At 48.6% G+C, this 20,000-nt stretch overlaps 3 protein-coding genes across 5 annotated transcripts in view; 2 read left to right on the top strand and 1 right to left on the bottom strand.

Moving 5' to 3' along the window:
- The window catches only part of grid2ipb (glutamate receptor, ionotropic, delta 2 (Grid2) interacting protein, b), a gene marked incomplete at both ends in the record, with an annotated part of 29,579 nt that extends 26,531 nt beyond the window's left edge, over window positions 1-3,048 (top strand). Inside the window, 7 exons of the mRNA XM_084456156.1 lie at window positions 1,081-1,277; window positions 1,460-1,615; window positions 1,702-1,788; window positions 1,908-2,037; window positions 2,234-2,352; window positions 2,613-2,777; window positions 2,977-3,048. Of these exons, the coding sequence (XP_084312282.1) occupies window positions 1,081-1,277; window positions 1,460-1,615; window positions 1,702-1,788; window positions 1,908-2,037; window positions 2,234-2,352; window positions 2,613-2,777; window positions 2,977-3,048 (926 nt within the window). The remainder of the gene's footprint in view (window positions 1-1,080; window positions 1,278-1,459; window positions 1,616-1,701; window positions 1,789-1,907; window positions 2,038-2,233; window positions 2,353-2,612; window positions 2,778-2,976) is intronic.
- A 2,646-nt stretch (window positions 3,049-5,694) lies between these two features.
- LOC311323855 (testis-expressed protein 47-like) lies at window positions 5,695-7,638 on the top strand (the record flags this gene model as incomplete). Its single annotated transcript, XM_084456155.1, has 6 exons — window positions 5,695-5,704; window positions 6,253-6,356; window positions 6,477-6,538; window positions 6,747-6,945; window positions 7,243-7,390; window positions 7,601-7,638. The coding sequence occupies 6 exons, from the start codon at window positions 5,695-5,697 to the stop codon at window positions 7,636-7,638; spliced, it is 561 nt and encodes a 186-aa protein (XP_084312281.1).
- A 247-nt stretch (window positions 7,639-7,885) lies between these two features.
- The window catches only part of arhgap17a (Rho GTPase activating protein 17a), a 28,432-nt gene continuing 16,317 nt past the window's right edge, over window positions 7,886-20,000 (bottom strand). For 2 of the 3 annotated variants that reach the window (XM_084456352.1, XM_084456353.1), the window contains 11 exons: window positions 19,942-20,000; window positions 18,611-18,738; window positions 16,926-17,037; window positions 16,746-16,827; window positions 16,049-16,129; window positions 15,763-15,876; window positions 15,204-15,295; window positions 14,880-15,036; window positions 13,075-13,238; window positions 12,425-12,901; window positions 7,886-9,454 (listed from right to left, as the gene is read on the bottom strand). The exon at window positions 19,942-20,000 is cut by the window's right edge and continues 23 nt beyond it. In XM_084456352.1, coding sequence (XP_084312478.1) covers window positions 9,318-9,454; window positions 12,425-12,901; window positions 13,075-13,238; window positions 14,880-15,036; window positions 15,204-15,295; window positions 15,763-15,876; window positions 16,049-16,129; window positions 16,746-16,827; window positions 16,926-17,037; window positions 18,611-18,738; window positions 19,942-20,000 — 1,603 coding nt within the window. In that variant the 3' untranslated portion in view covers window positions 7,886-9,317. Of the gene's footprint in view, window positions 9,455-12,424; window positions 12,902-13,074; window positions 13,239-14,121; window positions 14,395-14,879; window positions 15,037-15,203; window positions 15,296-15,762; window positions 15,877-16,048; window positions 16,130-16,745; window positions 16,828-16,925; window positions 17,038-18,610; window positions 18,739-19,941 lie in introns of all 3 variants that reach the window. The other variant, XM_084456354.1, reaches the window with a different exon arrangement.

Raw genomic sequence — 20,000 nt, 5'->3', positions numbered from 1 at the left:
GGTTGGACATTAGTCGATCCAGCTTGGGGGTTTGGTGGTTACTGCTGCAGACAGGTACTGTTGAAGTACAAATTGAAGTACAGTATGTATTCAAACCAAGGCATAGAAAAAACAAAAAAAATCACAGTGTGTGTTTGTGTTTGTGTGTGTGTGTGTGTTTGTGTGTGTGTGTGTGCGTGCAGTATGTGTAGTCCCACCAGTGTGGGGGCAGAATAAATCCTATACAGTGCTGATTGATGCCTATCTCCACAACTCCTCTCCTCCATCTCTCTCCTCACTCCTCCTCCTCCCCTCACTCCTCCTCCTCCTCTCTCTCCTCCTCCTCCCCTCTCTCCTCCTCCTCCTCTCTCTCCTCCTCCTCCCCTCTCTCCTCCTCCTCCCCTCTCTCCTCCTCCTCCCCTCTCTCCTCCTCCTCTCTCCTCCTCTCTCTCTCCTCCTCCTCCCCTCTCTCCTCCTCCTCCTCCCCTCACCCCTCCTCCTCCGCTCTCTCCTACTCCTCCCCTCTCTCCTCCTCCTCCTCCCCTCTCTCCTCCTCCTCCCCTCTCTTCTCCTCCTCCTCTCTCTCCTCCTCCTCCCCTCTCTCTTCCTCCTCCTCCCCTCACCCCTCCTCCTCCGCTCTCTCCTCCTCCTCCCCTCTCTCCTCCATCCTCTCTCCTCACTCCTCCTCCTTCACTCCTCCTCCTCCCCTTTCTCCTCCTTCTCCCCTCTCTCCTCCTCCTCCCCTCTCTCCTCCTCCTCCCCTCTCTCCTCCTCCTCCTCTCTCTCCTCCTCCTCCCCTCTCTCCTCCTCCTCCTCCCCTCACTCCTCCTCCTCCCCTCTCTCCTCCTCCTCCTCCTCCCCTCTCTCCTCCTCCTCCTCCCCTCTCTCCTCCTCCTCCCCTCTCTCCTCCTCCTCCTCCCCTCACTCCTCCTCCTCCCCTCTCTCCTCCTCCTCCTCCCCTCTCTCCTCCTCCTCCCCTCTCTCCTCCTCCTCATCCTCCTCCTCCCCTCTCTCCTCCTCCTCCTCCCCTCTCTCCTCCTCCTCCTCCCCTCTCTCCTCCCCTCTCTCCTCCTCCCCTCTCTCCTCCTCCTCCCCCTGCAGCCATCCTGATCGCCCATCTGAAGCTGTCTCCCAACGAGCTGCGCCGGGTGCTGATGACGATGACCACGGAGAGGCTGGAGCCCGCCCACATCAAGCAGCTGCTCCTGTACGCCCCCGATGACGAGGAGGTCAAACAGTACCAGAACTTTGACCAGGACCCCGCCAAGCTCAGCGAGCCCGACCAGTTCATCTTCCAGGCAGGCGGACACGGTTCTACTGGGGTCACCGTTACACCCGGTTCACATTCAACAACATCCACGAGACTGTAGTCTTAGAACATCTGGATTGTTCTTTCCATGAGATTTGACAGGTTGTCTTATTATAATTGCTCAAATATTTACTGTGTGTGTGTGTGTGTGTGTGTGTGTGTGTGTGTCAGATGCTGACGGTACCTGAGTATAAGACGCGCCTGCGGAGCCTCCATTTTAAGACCACCCTGCAGGAGAGGACTGAGGAGATGAGGGCGGGTTATGAGTGTATCTACAAGGCCTCAGTGGAGCTTCGGAGCAGCAAGAAATTGGCCAAGATCCTGGAGGTAACACAGCTCTCCGATTGGTTGATTAATTAATTGATTGAGCGATTGGTTGGTTGGTTGGTTGGTTGATCTCTCTCTGCTCACAGTTTGTTTTGGCGATGGGGAATTACCTGAACAATGGTCAACCCAAAACCAACAGGACCACCAGCTTCAAGATCAACTTCCTCACTGAGGTGTCTGCTTGAACCATAAACCTTTTTGTGTTTTTTTCCTCTGTAAATAAACTGTGTATTTAGTAAGACCATGCCCCTATCTAACTTGATCTCCTTCCATATGACCCTCTGTTTTAAAGCTCAGCACCACCAAAACGGTGGATGGGAAATCCACCTTCCTACACATTCTGGCCAAATCATTATGCCAACACTTTCCCGAGCTTCTTAACTTTGCCAGGGACCTCACCACTGTAGCGCTGGCAGCCAAAGGTATAGAAACCTCTCACGCACCTACAGTACACACGCACACTTACTTCTCCCTCTTACAGTAACTTGACTTGGTGTCCACTTTGTGAATTGGACCGTATGGGACTCCATACAAAATTCACGTCAAATTTAAAACCCTTTGAGCATCTGGAAAAGACGCGTTCTAAGTTCAGTGAGTTGTTTTGATCCTTTCCTCCAGTGAACCAGCGGGTCCTGACGGCAGAGCTGAATGATGTCCACTCCACCGTCCAGGAGATCAGGACGGCCTGCATGAAGATCCCTGCCACCACCGATGACCACTTCGCTGCTGTCATGAGCGTATCCTTCCACCAACAATACAGTCCCTAAGGGTTTATACTCATCAATTAGCTTAGAAGACCTGCCAGCTCTCATGCTTCTCCTATGTCGATAGAAGGGTGCTTATTACATCTTAGAGGGCTACATTTACTGACACCTGTATAAGATCAAAATGTCAGGTGGTAACACAAGACAAGAATAACAAAGCTAAAAACAGCAAAATGGTATATTGATTAAGTCATAACGTGACCCTTGCGTGACCCTTGACCCTGGCACTGAAGAGTTTCCTGGAGAACAGCCACCCGGCGGTGCAGTCTCTGGGCTCGCTGCAGCTGAGGGCCATGGAGGAGTTCTCCAAGGTGGCTTCCTACTTCGGAGAAGACAGCAAGGCCACCACCACTGAGGCCTTCTTTGCCATCTTTGCCGAGTTCATCTCCAAGTTTGGGGTGAAGCACTATATTGTGTTCCAACTTAATCCAATTTAGTGGACTTGTGGTTGAGTGATAGACTAGACCTATCCAGGGGACGTACAGTACATGTATATCAAACTGTCTCACGGTTTGGTGACGGGGGTTGAATCTTCCCCTATAGTTGTTAGACTCAGACAAGGTGTTGTATGAATCCTTTTTTTCCGGTGTTTTCCAGAGAGCCCTGATGGAGACCCAGGCCACAGACAACCCCCGCAGCCCTCGGCTCTCCTCTCCCCCAGCCTGGTAAAAACAGGAAGTGGAAATCTCCCCTCCAGTCAATCGGTACGCCAGCCAGGATGCCACAGGCCAGTTGGCTGCTCCCCTTCACTACTCTGCTCTCCTCAACCGAAGTGCCAAGATCAAACAGAGACACTAAAAACTAGGACAGAGACCAGATGATGAAGTATGCTTAGATGATATAATTATATATTTTATATTTGAATATATTTGCAATTATAAAGATAAAGCTTACAGTAGATACAGTATATGTTACTATGGGTGTATACTACCATTATAGAAGGTTTGGGAACAATGAGAAGGTCCTCAATGTACTGTATCTAGAATTGAGAATTACGTAATCTTATTTAAAGTGGTGCAAGGCAGGTGGACTGATGGGGGATGTGTTTAAGGAAGTGCACAACAAAACAGCACCCTGCAGATTCACACGCTTCTTGCTTTATTGTTTAGAGAAAATCAGATGAGACCAGCTCACCACTGGCATTACATGTGCTTTGAGTATTAAATATTATAACTATTAGCAACTCTCTGGTTCAAATTATCTGCAAAACAATGAATGATACAGTTCTTTTCAGGCTATTTTGGTCATGTTTTTATTCAGTTCAATGGATGACTGCAAAGTAAAAGACTATGATCTCTCTGTGCTGATCATCAAGATATTAACAAATCATTTTAATCGTCCACATCCTAGTATCTGGTACATTTCACATGTGCGTTGTTGTTTTTGTTTAGAGTCATTGTTTTCATACTGTATAATCATTCATCTGTTCTTTCTTACTTTAAATGTTACTAATTACCAACCATTTTTCTCTGTGATATTCTCGTTTGTCAATGGACGTTTGTTTGTTTATGAACATATCCATACTACAGTATTTCTTCATGTTGCACTGCTTTCTCCAGACTTGCGGTTTGTAAAACCAAGTAAATCAAAACGTAACATTTCAGGTAACTAACGGAGCTACAGTGTTAAATATCTGCCCAAAGCATCTGCATGTTGGCTCAGGTGTTGTATTTTATGTGAAAACAAATTGTGCATCGGATATTGTTTACTTTAGTAGATACTACTTTTATAGATAGGCTAGACTACTTTTTCTGTAAGTTGAGTCTGAAAAAAATGTAGATATATTGTTTGCCCTATTTAAATTCATTGTTAATTTATTGAAATATTACTTTTTTATAAGTGTGTTTTGTATGTTTTAATTGGAAGCCTCGTGTACATGTCTATGTATTGATATAGGTTGGCCATCTGCTTTGGTGATCAGGTGTGTTTCCTTCTGCTTGAAATAAACCTGCCTCTCCTGGCCTGTCCTCGAGTGATGTTGTTTCCATAGTGACGGAGTCAAAATGTCTGGGAATCCTTTGCCCCCGACTTTATCTGCTAACCAGTATTTTAATGCGTACAAAAACTCCCTGTTTGCTCATGTTGATAAACAGAAAACAACATACAAAGTAAGTCTATTATCATTCTAGGAAATGACTACTCGCTGCGGAGCTGGAGGGTCAGAGGTGAAGGTTCAGAGGTGATGGTTCATCTATTAATACATCCATGCTACTGCCGCACTTTCACGTCTCATGTCGTTTGTTAGAAAACTGTTGTGGACAGGTTGGTGTATGTGGCCACGACGACCAGTCCGAAGCTAAGCTCGGAGGATAAACAGGACGCAATTGCAGGTAAATTATTCCTTCCACCAAATTTCCCCAAGTTTAATGGTGCGTTCGTTTGTGGTCGGAGGTGGCAAGTCGCAAGTTGCAAAATACCCACCTCCGACCTGTGTGCATTCGAGCTATATACCATTATATCACAGTTACCTAGTTATATCTATATACCATTATATCACAGTTACCTAGTTATATCTATATACCATTATATCACAGTTACCTAGTTATATCTATATACCATTATATCACAGTTACCTAGTTATATCTAGTGCATTCGAGCAACTGGGGGCTGAGAAACATATCCGAATTTGCGACGAGGAAGTGCGAGTTCATGAGGTGTTTTATTTAATCATTCCTAGCAAGTCGGAATTTGCCACCTCCCAGTTATAAACGAACGCACCATAAATTCCCTCATACTCTTCCTGTAGCAATGGTGCATTCGTTTAGAACTGGGAGGTGGCAAATTGCGACTTGCTACTAGGAATGATTAAATAAAACACCTCATGAACTCGCACTTCCTCGTCGCAAATTCGGATATGTTTCTCAGCTCCCAGTTGCTCGAATGCACTAGATATAACTAGGTAACTGTGATATAATGGTATATAGATATAACTAGGTAACTGTGATATAATGGTATATAGATATAACTAGGTAACTGTGATATAATGGTATATAGATATAACTAGGTAACTGTGATATAATGGTATATAGATATAACTAGGTAACTGTGATATAATGGTATATAGATATAACTAGGTAACTGTGATATAATGGTATATAGATATAACTAGGTAACTGTGATATAATGGTATATAGATATAACTAGGTAACTGATATAATGGTATATAGATATAACTAGGTAACTGTGATATAATGGTATATAGATATAACTAGGTAACTGTGATATAATGGTATATAGATATAACTAGGTAACTGTGATATAATGGTATATAGATATAACTAGGTAACTGTGATATAATAATAGTATATAACTCGAATGCACACAGGTCGGAGGTAGGTATTTTGCCACTTGCGACTTGCCACGACCACAAACGAACGCACCATAACATTAGGCGCTAGCCTAGTTCCAGTATCGGTCATGCACGGGTCAAGGTGCTTCTGCCCTTTTGTCCGCAAAGATAAATTACTCTTCAAAAACTATATCCCATAGACACCCTGAACGCACATTTCACAGCTTCGTGTGTGCATATTTAGTTGTATAAACGCAGCCTCAAATCTATAATATAAAATGTAGATTTTGCCTGCGAATCAAGGTCTCCATGGCAACGCGACGTGGATACGAGTAGATGTGATGGATGGTCGCTATGGCAACCCCTAAGGAATTGCAGCGCTGTCGTCAAAATTAGCACACAGTTTTAAACTCTGATTTGAAAACCGGACTTGTTCAGATGACATTTGAGCTACAAGTGAAACTACATTGTTATTCACAAACATTGTCTATTTCATCTACATTTTTTAGTAAAAATCTGTCGTCGCCTCTCAGAAGGCAGATAAGGGAACCCATTCTACTAACTTTTTTTCTCACCTTCACTAGAGTATTACGAGCAGTTCTTATCGAAGTTCCAGAAAAACGCACACACCGAAGGGGTCACTGGTATACTGTTATTATATCCCAAATGTATCATTCATTTACTAGAGGTAGGTTAAGGCTATCTGTTCCTGGTTAGAATATTGAAATATTACAGAGAGTAGGCTAGCCTACCCTCGCTACTCCTATGATATAATATTATATTATAAGTTTAAATGTTTGGGTTGCAGTCCTCACCAGATGTTCTCCAGCTGATCCTGAAAGATCTGAGTGACATGGAGGGAAGACCCAAGTTAAGAGCTAGAATAATATGCAGCATACATCAAGAATACCTAAGAAACCCGTAATATTCTTATATGACATGTGAGCATCCCTGCTCGCTCTCGCTCTCTCTCTCTCTCTCTCTCTCTCTCTCTCTCTCTCTCTCTCTCTCTCTCTCTCTCTCTCTCTCTCTCTCTCTCTCTCTCTCTCTCTCTCTCTCTCTGCCCCCCATCCTCCAGCTCTCCTCTGCAGCAGGTGAGGATCTTGGTGACGTCTCATCTGATCCTGAACCCAATGTTCCCCTCATGGGGCTACCGCTTTGTGACCTCGCCCCTCAGCCTGCAGGACTCCTCCCCCCAGACCCAGCCTGTAGAGACCCTGGTCCCCGACTGTCTGGCCATGATCTACAAGCTCTGTGTCTGCCTGCTCAAACGCAGGGTACTGGAGGAGTTCTCTCACTTCCTCCCTCTCTCTCTCCATCTCCCTCTCTCTCCCAGCTCGCTTTTTATTTTCTTCTCTTTGTCTCCCTCTCTCTTTCTGTCCTCTCTCTGCACCGCCTCATAGCTGGAAGCATACAGTAGCATATTTGAGGCAGGCGGATGAACGGTTTGATCATGATGATAACGTATAAAAGTGGGGCTTGATTGATGAGTGTATTTCTCACAGATATCAAGGTACCTTGATAGTCATACAAATGTGGTCGATGAGCTTTGAGAGTGTTGGTGTGTTCCGCAGGGCAGCAGTTCGGGTCTGGATGCTAAGGAGCAGGCTCTGGTGCTCCAGGAGGACACAGTCATCCACCTCTGTCAGAATCCAGTGTTGCACTCCCCCTCCACCTTCCTACAGACCTACGCCAGGCCCACCAACATCCTCATGGACTCTGGTACAGCTCCTGCCCTTTGGAAATGTGTGTCTGTCAGTGTGGGTGTGTGTGTGTGTGTGTGTGTGTGTGTGTGTGTGTGTGTGTGAGAGAGAGAGAGTTCTATGCTTTGGCAATATTTATGTACTGTGTATTTCCTGCCAATAAATCTTGTTGAATTGAACTGAACTGAGAGTTGAACAGCATTCTAAACTGCTTTGTCTCTTCTTGTAGAAATCGTGTGGCCAACCCATCGCAGACTATACTGGTAGTTGGAATGAGGATCTCATAGTGAGAAGTGACAAGATAATGAATAAAGCAATTTCCTGTAAGGCTTTGTGAGTGTGCAAAAGGACAGACAAGGACAGTACTGTAGTCAAACAACTTCCACATTTTCTTCATATACTTTATTTTCTTTGGAAAGGGAGTATAACCAAGCATTCATATTACATCTCTCATTTCATGTTTCAGCTCAGCAGTCTGCGTGCAGAACTGCTGAGCTCCAAACCCAGCGTTGTCTTCACATCACTAGTTTCATGGCATTTGTATGTTTCTCGGAGCCTCTGGAGCGAGGTCTCTGTGTTGAAGGACAATGCAGAGAGGCACAAGAGAGAAGGAGAGCGAGAAATACTGTACCAGCAAGACTAAAGGCATGATTGTCTCTGAAAAAACAGTACATGAACTTGTTTTCAGGGCAATTGAAGCATCAAAGACTTTGCCCTCGGTACCATAGAGAATCAGGTCACTAGAAAGCGAACCCTGCATTATATTCAAGGCAAAAGCAAAATGTACACAAAAAAAAAAGTAAAAATGAAAAGCTTTACCGGCCTGGCAAATCTAACACCACCTCACTACTGAGATTTTTACAGCCGTTTGTAAACCCAGCTCAGTGGGAAAGATAAGAGAGTCTTCCACATGGAATCCTGTTCACTGGGAAGCTCTCCTGGAGTTTGGGCTGCGTTCAAGTGCAATATCAACTGTTTTGAATCACTGCTCAGATGAAAGAGTATTCAAACCACATTCACTTCTACAGGACCCGACACTAAACGCCCCAGCAACATTCGAGTAAACATGTAAGATAGGAAGGCAAAATACCTACATGCTAGAAGATACAGCATGTAGGCTAATGTAGAGTTATTGTATCCCAACCATCATGTAGGCTAGCGTAAAGCTATTAGCCCTGCTAGAATGTAGGCTACTGTAGAACTACTACAGGCAGTGGACACCGTAAGGCATGATTCTTCAGACTGCGGAGTTAACTCGAGCCACAGGGAATGTGTTTTTGGAAATAAATACAGACAGAAAAGGAGAAAGGGATCCGTTTCATAAAAAACAGGGTCAAAAGGTCGAGCCGACTGGAAACCTGCAGTCACCGGCAACACTTTCAGCAACAGTTCACACATTTTCATTTCCTTTTTGGTTTCTACGATTCCCCAACACATATCCGGTGCTTCAGAAATATCTCTTATTTAATCTAAGGCCTTTGTCAATAAACAACCCCAATAAAAAAAAAATCACCTCACCTCACACTAATACCAAATGTTTATCAGTCCACAATTGCCAACCCACACCCAGTCCCTTACAGGTGCAACATCCCATGCAAATACATACAGTTCCATTCATCGGTAACCAAACTCTTTATTGCTGTGCACCATCCAATTCAACAAAGCTTTATTAGGGCTTTGTCAGTGCTACAGAGGGACGATCTGGAGGGGATAAGGGCGAGGAGTCCTCATGGGTGGAAGACTGTCTGGAACTGGAGCCGTCCCAGGGTTGCAGTGTGTGTGTGCGTACAGTACAAGTACACAGAGTGGACTTGGAGAGGGGGAGCGAGAGCAGCAGAGAGGTGTGGCGGTCCGTGGGCTGAGGGCGGGGCCCCGGGCGGGAGGAGTTGGAGACGTGAAGGGAACAGGAGGGGTGTGGTGACTGAACCACATGTCCTCCCTCCTGCTCACAGGACCGTGCTCTCAGTGTCCAGGTCAGAGTCTTTGGGGGCGGGCGGGGAGGAGGGAGCCGTCACTGGCTGCTGGTCCACAGCAAACTCAGGGACGAAGGCTCTGGTTAACCCCTTCAGGGACAGTGCAGGGTCTGGGGGACAGAGAGAGACGACGTGAGTCTGCAGAGCCGATCAAAGGACAGCTGATGAAGTCAGATATAGACCTTCTGTAGGATGAGAGCTGGTAGGAATCTCTGTACTGTTGTATATATGGGGAATCCACTTTCCAAATAATCTACAATTCTTATTGATACCAAGATTACTTATCTCAAACAATGCCTGAGGCACGTAGCATTGGCATATTTTATTGGGGTCATTGTCATCACCAAATAGTGTTGGATGTTTTGGCAAGCTTCTTTCCCATGCATAGATGGTTCACAAGTACTGTACAATGTACATGTAGGCATACCCAAAACAACTACCATGCTGATCTCTAGCTAGTAACGGCCACAAATTTAACAAACAAATATAATTTTTTGTGGATTAGTGACTTCATTCTGTCATCCAAGAACACACTGAACCGCTTTCAATTGTCTTAAAGATCAATGGTTAAAAGACGGTAAACATTGACAGCGGTTCGGTGTCAACTGTCAAGTAGTGTGTGAGTGACAGTTAAAGCACTCACTCATCAGTGAGGGCGGTGACATGGGGGTGACATCAAGTGGACAGCATGACAGTGAACAAATCAAGTGAAACACACTTCATGCTGAAGCCAACCATGTTCTCTGAGAGAGGGCTGAGAAACGTCTGGCTCTGTGAGAAGCTCCTGTGTGTTCTGTTGGGGTGAGGAGCAGGGTGCAAGCTGTGAGAGGAGGACTGGAGCTGTGAGAGGAGGACTGTAGCTGTGAGAGGAGGACTGGAGCTGTGAGAGGAGGACTGTGCCATGCAGATCAGTGAAGACCTAGGCTGAGATCAGCTGGGACCGCTGATGATTCCTCTACATGTAGTAATATGATGATTCCTCTACATGTAGTAATATGATGATTCCTCTACATGTAGTAATATGATGATTCCTCTACATGTAGTAATATGATGATTCCTCTACTTGTATATACTGTACAGTAGTAATATGATGATTCCTCTACATGTATATACAGCAGTAATATGATGATTCCTCTACATGTATATACAGTAGTAATATGACACCTCCCAGCTTCCACCTTCACATCTACTGTAAATACTAGTGACTTCAATACAGTAACTTCTATCTCTTGAATTACAACTATCTAAACTAAGAAAAATATCTCCACAAAAAAATATAATTATGCTCAAATACTGCTGAAGGGTTTGCAAAAGACCTGCTTATCCAAAACATCAAACTCAGGAAGCTTTTGTTCTTCTGAATTGATGAACTGAATTGTTCTTGAACCTGATCGATTCCAGACACTGGTATCCGTTTGTCAAATACTTAATTTGAGATGTAATTTGCAAACCCTGATGTTACTTTAAAATGATTTGGTAATGGGGGGGGGGGGGGGGTTGAATGACAGTGATTGGTGATACAGTAGATGGTAACCAGGGGCCAGCGGGCCGGGCGAGGGTTGGGAAATGATGATGTTGAAAATGAATGAGTGCGGGAGCTGCTAGTGCAAATATCTCTATGACAACAAACCTCTCTGTCACAGGCGGTCCTTAACCTGTGAAGGTATCGTAACACACACCACTATTAGAGAGAGAACGGAGTACTGTAGTACCACCCTGCTGCAGGACAGATTACATTCAACACAACAGAGTAACCAAGGTGCCCCCGCCTCGTGAGACCATCCTGATCTCACCAGCTCACATTCTGTCCCTCTCCGCAGATCAGTCTGGACTTCCATCTAGCTCAAACCATTTCCAGAGATTACATTTCTGATTGGTTCCCATAGTTTATGCATGAAAATGAAATACAGGCTGCTGGCAGAAGTTTCCGCAAGCGACGAACGGTCACACTGACGCTAGTAGAATAAACACAGCCATATGTGCGGTTATTGCAGAAATGGGCTCAATAACAACAGCTGGAATAAGCTGATCACGCTGCAGTACGCTTTGTGACAGGTGCAGGCTCACGCACACACCACTGCACTTTATACGTGTCTTTAGGATGGCCCTCTCTATACCAGGAGAACATCTCACATGTTCATATTTATTATGAAGGCATTGGTAGGTAAACTGCCCTTTTATATTGCCAGACTCCTGTCCTATTATACTAGCACTTCTCACACTAGACGAGCAGCAAGTAGGTTGCTTTTGGATGTGCCCTTGGTGCGGTCAGAGTTTGGTAAAACTGCATTCTCCTTCTACACCCCCTCACTATGGAATGAGTTGGAAGAAAACATTATTCTAGAAGCACTCCCTACTGTGAATGCCTTTAAAGGCATTTTACAATCAGCTCTCCAGGAAACGTGTAGCTGTTTTACCTGATGTGACGGTGTTTTACCTGTATAGGATCACTATGACTCTTTCTACTGCCCTTGTACCGTGTTTGTATTGATTTTATGTATTATATATCATGTACTTATTTGTAGGTTAGGTATCTAGTTGTTTTATGTTGAAACTATCTATCTGTGTGCCGTCTTGGCCAGGACTCCCCTGGAAGAAGAGATCTCAACGGGACATCTCCTGGTTAAATAAAGGATAAATAAAATAAATAAATAAAAATAACAAAAAAACAACAATTAAACAAGAACAAGAATATGCACTCGCGAGAGTTTCTCAGAGGAGAAATTCTTCCGACAGGATATGGCAAAAGTTTTGTTAATGCCGATTGGCTGAAGGAGTTTGTCAAGGCAAGTACTCCCGCCCACTGAAATGGTTGGAGATCGGGGGGGGGGGGGGGGGGGGGCAAGACTGATCTGCGGGGAGAAACAGAAGGTGAGCCCACAAGATCAGGATGACCTCACGAGGCTAAAGGTGCCCCTCTGTCCCAAAACCATCATAGGAAGATTAGAAACGTAAAGACGAACATATCGCATCGGACGGCCGAGTGGACACCGCAGTCTTGTCTTGGATTTAATACCATTTAAGGGATAACAACCGTACGCCCATCTTGGCCGGCGCGGAGAGTGGAGCGGCCTACTCACCCATGATCTTGTATGCCGTGCTGCAGATGCCGTTGGTGTCGCTGGCGGGGGGCTGGGGGGGGGGCGGGATGCTGGGCCTGTTCCTGGGTTTGGGCACGGGCCGCGGCCGGGGGAGGGAGCCCGACTGGAAGGGCGAGGCCGGGAAGGGGGCGGCAGGGCTGTCCTGGGGGGTGGAGGAGGGCGGGGGGGTCTCTGGCGGGGTGGGGGTGTCCGGAGGGGAGGGGTCCGCCCCCGGGTGGTCTCCCGTCGGCTGGGAGGGCGGCTGGGGAGGAGGGTGGTTGGGGGCCTGAATGGGGGGCTGGTTGCTGGAGTGGCGCCTGGGGGTGGCGGAGGGCAGGGTGGGGGAGGTGGGGGAGTGGTTGGAGAGGGGGCGGGAGGAGGGGCTGAGGGACTGGGCGGAGCCTGCGGAGGGGTTAGTGGGCTGGCCTGGAGGGGGGTTGGGCGGTTTGGGAGGGGCGGGGGCCGGCTTCTTGGTACCTGGAAGGGGGGAAGGTGACGATTAGACGGTCAATGACATTCAGCGAATGACACTCGAGGTTGACCAAGTCGCCCGCCATCAGCAAAGTCAATAATTAACAAAGCGTTGCTCCGGGTGCAAGATGGCAACACAGACATCAGATGGGACTGAATAGATGTTCACGTAGCCTCACCTCTGCGCAGGGTGTGAGGACTGGGTCCCATGGGTCCAGCCCCGGGGGTCCCTACACCCAGCCCTCCTGCGCCCCCTGCTGGGTTGGCGCCGCCAGCGGGCCCGCCCCCGGACCCGTTCCTCTGGGGAGGCGGGGTGGAGCAGGTGTCGCGCAGCTTCGTGTTACTGGACACAAGAGAAAATGCACAAACCTCAGACACAGTTTGTTGTATTGCAGAGATGTCAAAAACAATTTTGTCCATTGCCATGCACTGCACCATCCAATACAATGAGCTTCAGTCTTCCTTGACTGCTGGGCCCTCTGACAGAGAGAGAGAGAGGGAGAGAGAGAGAGAGAGAGAGAGAGAGAGAGAGAGAGAGAGAAAGAGAGAGAGAGAGAGAGAGAGAGAGGGAGAGGAGAGAGAGAGAGGGAGAGGAGAGAGAGAGAGAGAGAGAGAGAGAGAGAGAGAGAGAGAGAGAGAGAGGAGAGAGAGAGTGTGTGTCCTTGATTTCACCTTCCAACCCAAAAGTGGATAACAGATCAATAGAACTATCTGTCCGGACCGCAACTGTCCGCCGCTCAATAGAGTTCTTTCATGGAACCGTTCAAAGAGGTTCTAAGTTCTAGGTTGCATAAGCGCTGGGAGGAGGGACTGGCGTCTCAGACCGGGCAGAGCCGGGTATTTAGAGCGCAGCGCAGAGGCGTGTGAGGACGGCGAAAGCGGCCCTCGGAGAACGCCGGGAATGACAGCGCCCATTGTTGTTTGCGTTCCTGTGGGCTGCCCTGAAACCTGCCTGCTCTGCACCGCTATGCGCGCTGTCGACCTTTCAGAAACATGAGGTCAGACGAATCGTAGACCAACAACTTGGGGAGTCAGAGGAGGAAGGAATCAATAAGCCTCAACTACTTGACTTGTTTATGCGCTGCGTTTTCACTAGATCCGCCCCCGTGACCCGAGCGCCATGTCTAAACAGCGGCTGTGTCTGCGGAAGCTCCTCCCCCTCGTGCGCCGGCCTTCATGCGGGTGTGTGCGGGTGTCTCGAGCCTCCCGGCGTCCGAGCCCCTTACCTGATCTCCTCCGTGTGCTGAGCTAACATCTGCTGGGCTGCCGCCAGGGCCGCCATGCCCAGGGCCAGGCTAGCCTCCGGAGACACGCCGCCCCCCCCGCCCAGAGGGGCCTGGAGCTGGGGCTCCGCCGGGGGACAGGGCGCCCCCGCCTGCCCGGCCCCGGGGAACTCCACGGGGGGTAAAGGAGGCTGGAAGGCGGGCGAAGCGTGCTGCTTTCTACCTAAGGTGTTGCTGCCTCTACGCAGGTTATGGTCCGAGTGTTTGTTAGCGGAGCTACGAAGGGGGGGGTGAGAGGAGGGGAGGGGGGGGGGGGGGTGAGAGGAGGGAAGGGGAACACCAGAGCCATGATTATACACACCCAGAGAAATCACCACCACCAGAGAGAGAGGGACAGAGGGGGAGGGGGGAGGGGCAGGGGTAGAAGCAAGCTCAAAATGAAAAAAAATAAAAAGAGGGTGGTGGTGCAGAAGGAAATTCACTATCACAGATCTCGCTGAGATTAGAAATCAGACACACTCCGGGTGACGGTGTTATTGATCAGAGTTAGAAAATCTTAAAATCATGAAATCACAATTTCAATTCAAACGCAACCGCGAGTGTGAAGCGAACCCGTTAATCAGTAAAAGGAAAGCGTGGCGCCCACAGCTGGATGGGGGGGGGGGGGGAACAGCTCCTACCTGCGACGTCAAGCAGCACGGGACTACTCTTTGGGGGGGGGTTAATGGGATGTGGCTGGATCCAGGGTCAAGAGGTCGTACCTGTCCTTGCGCGGCGTTTCGTTGTCAGGCCCCACCATGCTGCCCGGCCTCTTCCTCTCGATGGTGCCACAGTCGTAGTCGGGCATGGTCAGGTGGTTGCTGTGGTTGGAGGGCGGCGGCGGCATGACGAACATGCCCGATACGTTGAACTCCACGTCTGAGATTGGAGAGAGAGAGAGAGAGAAAGAGAGAGAGAGAGACAGAGAGACAGAGAGAGAGAGAGAGAGAGAGAGAGAGAGAGCACAGCTGTGATTGATCTAACAGCTCATTGGATGGTAAGTTCTGAAGGTAGAGGAGTGAGGCAGCCAATCAGAGCACACCCACCTTCAGGGAAGAACCAGTCAGCGTGCTGGATGATGGGTTCTATGATGGTTACTACGTGAACAGAGGTAGCGGCAGCCATCTCAGCCAGACTCCTGTCATCAGAGAGAGAGAGAGAGAGAGAGAGAGAAAGAAAGAGAGAGACAGACAGAGAGAGAGAGAAAGAGAGAGAGAGAGATAGACAGAGAGACAGAGAGAGAGAGACAGAGAGAGAGACAGAGAGAGAGAGAGACAGAGAGAGAGACAGAGAGAGACAGAGAGGGAGACAGAGAGAGAGAGAGAGGGTCACAAAGAGAGTCACAAAGAATCAGAGTCAGAAAGAGAGTCAGAGTCAGAAAGAGAGTCAGAGTCAGAAAGAGAGTCAGAGTCAGAAAGAGTCAGCCTCTATTTCCCTTCCCTCCCCGTTTCTCTCCCGCTCACCAGAGAGAGAGAATGAGTCAGAGTCAGATAGCGACAGAGAACAAATGAACACTCCTTTCATATGCACTTCTCACCCAATCTTTGTTTACCCTCCCTCCCTCCTCACCCCTCCCTCCCTCCTCACCCCTCCCTCCCTCCTCACCCCTCCGTCTGGGCCCAGAGCAGGTTGGGTCCCAGGACGATGGCGATGTTGCTGGGTGTCATCTTGTTGATCTCACTCTCCTGGGTCAGCTTGGTCAGGAACTTCACCAGGTACCTACACGACCACGCAAACAAAGAAACAAACACACACACACACACACGCACACACACAGAAATGAATGGGGTGCATGGGAACACAGAAACGCAGCAGCTGATGCGTGGATGACATAGTGGGGGTATTGTATATGAAAGGTCAGGGTTGGTGGTGCGAGGTCGGGCTGACCCACCTCAGGTTGGCCTTGTTGTTCTTTGGCAGCTGGTCACACACCACCCACAGAGCCTGCAGGCGCTTGTCTGGGTCCGACACGCTGGACACCGAGGGGGGGGGGATGGGGGGAGAAAGAGGGAGTGAGAACGTGTGTATGCAAGAGAGACAGAGAGAGTGAAAGACACAGAGAGAGAGAGACTAGAGAGGTATAGAAAGAGACTAAGAGAGACATAGAAAGAGAAAGACAGAGAGAGAAAGATCGAAAGAGACGAAGAGAGAGAGACAGAGAGAGAAAGACAGAGAGAGAGAGAGAGAGAGAGAGAGAGAGAGAAAGAGAAAGACAGAGAGAGAGAGAGAGAGAGAGAGAAAGAGAAAGACAGAGAGAGAGAGAGAGAGAGAGAGAGAGAGAGAGAGAGAGAAAGACAGAGAGAGAGAGAGAGAGAGAGAGAGAAAGAGAAAGACAGAGAGAGAGAGAGAGAGAGAGAAAGAGAAAGACAGAGAGAGAGAGAGAGAGAGAGAGAGAGAGAGAAAGAGAAAGACAGAGAGAGAGAGAGAGAGAGAAAGAGAAAGACAGAGAGAGAAAGATCGAAAGAGACGAAGAGAGAGACAGAGAGAGAAAGAGAAAGACAGAGAGAGAGAGAGAGAGAGAGAGAGAGAGAAAGAGAAAGACAGAGAGAGAGAGAGAGAGAGAGACTGAACATTGTTGTTTGTCGTACTTGGAAGCCTGGGTCCACTCGTCATAGAGCTGGTAGGTCATCAGGGGTTCGGGCAGCTCCCTCAGGTAGGACTTCAGTGCGCCTGAAACCACAACATGGACTCACGTCAACAACCAGCCCAAACAAGGACACTTCTGAGACACTGGTTTTGTGGTGGGGTGGCGTGAGTGTGGAGCGTACCAGCCACGGCGTGGGGGTCAGAGTAGAACTCCTCCAGCTGTGAGGTGGAACAGTCCAGCGCCGCCTTCAGCTTCTTCAGTTTGGAGGCCCCGGCCGCGATCCTGAACAGACCCTGAACACACACGCGCACACACACACACACACACACACACAGAGGATGAGCCTCAGGTATGCAGTCAGCCAACAACCAGGATCAAACACGCATGTGTGACACGTGTAAGACACACATGCACAAACACAACGAGACAGAGGCCGCTGTTACACGGCCCAGGAGCGTTACGCCTTTATTCCGCCTCTCCATTCAGTAGGAAAAGGTAAAAACACAGAATGGAGGGTCATTTTGTTCCGGTAGTCACAGAGCTGAATCAACTGTGTAAAACGCTCGCTAGCTCACTATGAGAGCCAGAACGCGTCTGTTTCCGGAAATGCCGGCACGCTATCCGAAGTCACACACTGGGGCTTTGTTTGGTTCAGTGTAAACAAGTGAGGCCTGCATAATGAGGGGTTCTCTTAACAGCAGCATAGCGGGATCTCTGTTTAAAATCAGCTAAAAAGAGACTGCACACACTCACTGACACACACACACACACACACACACACACACACACACACACTCTACTTTCACAAACAAACAAAGCCTCTCCTCTCACCACACTGACAGTGTTCCCTGGTGACTGAATGGGAAGACGAATCCTGTTGTGAGAACTGAAGAGCAGAAGGACATGCACGCAACATACACACACACACACACCCAACAGATACACACCCACACCCAACAGATACACACACAAGCCCAGACACACACACGCTCTACGAATATGGAGGATTAAACACACGCGTGTGATTTATAGACAGGAGACAAGTCTCTTTTGTGTTCTGAGCGGGGCAAGGGAAGGGGACAACACATAAACACACCATAAATCCATGTTACACCAGAGAGAGAGACAGAGTGGTGTGTGTGTGTGTGTGTGAGAGAGAGAGAGAGAGAGAAAGAGAGAGAAAAGAGAGAGAGAGAGAGAGAGAGAGAGAGAGAGAGAGAGAGAGAGAAAGAGTCAGAGAGTCAGAGAGAGAGAGACGGCACCCTGTCAACACAACACATCTGTGCCGTGTTTACAGTCTGCCTGTCAAGGGATGTGATTTTACACCATCATCATAATTCTCACATCAGAGTTCACTTCCAGCAAGTCACAAACACCTGTTTATACTTGTGACAATAAAACGGCCCTCCCTTCCACTCATCTCTCTCTCTGGCTCCTCCTCCATCCCTCTTCCCTCTCTCCCTAGCTCCTCCTCCATCCCTCCTCCCTCTCCCTAGCTCCTCCTCCTCTCTCCTCTCTCTCCCTAGCTCCTCCTCCATCCCTCCTCTCTCTCCCTAGCTCCTCCTCCTCTCTCTCCCTAGCTCCTCCTCTCTCCCTCCTCCCTCGCTCCTCCTCCATCCCTCCCTCTCTCCCTAGCTCCTCCTCCATCCCTCCTCTCTCTCCCTAGCTCCTCCTCCATCCCTCCTCTCTCTCCCTAGCTCCTCCTCCATCCCTCCTCCTCTCTCTCCCTAGCTCCTCCTCCATCCCTCCTCTCTCTCCCTAGCTCCTCCTCCATCCCTCCACCCTCTCTAACTCCTCCTCCCTCTCTCCCTCCTCCCTCTCTCCCCAACTCCTCCTCCTCTCTCCCTCCTCTCCCTCTCTCCGTACCTCCTCCCTCATGCCGGTCTCCAGCAGCATCATGACGCAGGCCTCCAGGGGCAGGGCGATCTCCCGTCCGCTCCTCTTCAGATGCTCGTCCAGCGCCGTCCCGAACGCCGGCTTCTCCGTCCACGAGTCTGGGGGGGCGGAGACAGAGTGATCGGTTACAAAGCTGTGGATCTGGAGACAGCATCGGGACGGAGGTTTGTGATGAAGGTGATTCTGGTACAGTAGAGTGTGTGTGTGTGTGTGGGGGGGGGGTTGAAGGTGATCTCCCCCCAGGCAGTCCCCAGTACAACTTCCAGGGAGCCTGTGAAATAATGACCACATGCTGCATGCAGGACGACCCGCTGGTATTAATGTTTTTCTGTGAGTGTGAATGCCTACGGGCGTCTGGGAGCCTGTGTGTGTGTGTGTGTGTGTGTGTGTGTGTGTGTGTGTGTGTGTGAGCAGTGCAAAGCCAGGTGGGTGAGATGTTGTGGAGTGTGTGTTTGTGTGTGAGTCATCTACTGCCACATGCTGGGAGGCCAGGCCTGTCTGGTTTAGACATGTTTACTACAGAACACCAGCCTTCAAGAAGCACCGCAGAAATCCCAGCGAAACAGAGAAATGGAGAGAGACACTATGAAAATAATGATGCTCTAAAAGCAAAGGATGAGCCTGGGTTTGTCTCCCTCAACTGAGTTCCTGTTTCTCGCTCTGTAGAGCCTTAATGGGGTTACCCAAATGAATCATTAAAAATGAGTAGTCGAGATCAAAGCAACTGGGAGGTGATTGTTCTGATGTCATTTAAATCAGGGCCGTGTATTAACAGTAGTCTGCATCTGAAGTAGGGTTGCAAATTGTAGGCACCTCCCTGAATCGATCATTGGTAATGTTAACGATTAATTGATTAATTGTAATTAAAATACATTTCCAAACAATACCAAAAGCATTTTTTTTCTTAATCAACGGTTTATTACGGACAGAATGGGTTATTTTTTTGTGCCTGCTGCGTGTCACAGCTCCTCCTCACAAACACTGAGCCGATGGTGGGTTTGCTGCAGGTGAGACGAGGAGGAGAGCCAACTTATCCGAGTGAACGTTCTTCAAGTGATAGAGCACTGCTGTTGTCGTCGTGTTGTATGTGTACACGCCATCACAATATTTGCAAGTGCACACAATGCTTTGCTTGGCCTGCTTCATTTATCAAAATATGCCGCTATTGATTTCTCTGCATTTCTCCAAGCTGCTTCGCTAACCCCCAACAGCTCGCTACCTACTCGAGGACTCACGAGAACCCAGTTTCACTCGGTTACACATGAGCGTGTGTGTGTGTGTGTGTGTGTGTTGTGCTGTACCTTGCTGTGCTTGTATGGTTGGCAAGACACCCTCCAACACAGTGAGAGATTTCCTATGG

The sequence above is a fragment of the Borostomias antarcticus genome (genome assembly GCF_949987555.1).
Source record: "Borostomias antarcticus genome assembly, chromosome: 22".
Taxonomy (NCBI): Eukaryota; Metazoa; Chordata; class Actinopteri; order Stomiiformes; family Stomiidae; genus Borostomias; species Borostomias antarcticus.
Note: the sequence above shows the minus strand (reverse complement) of the source record. Positions and strands in the feature narration are given on the sequence as shown.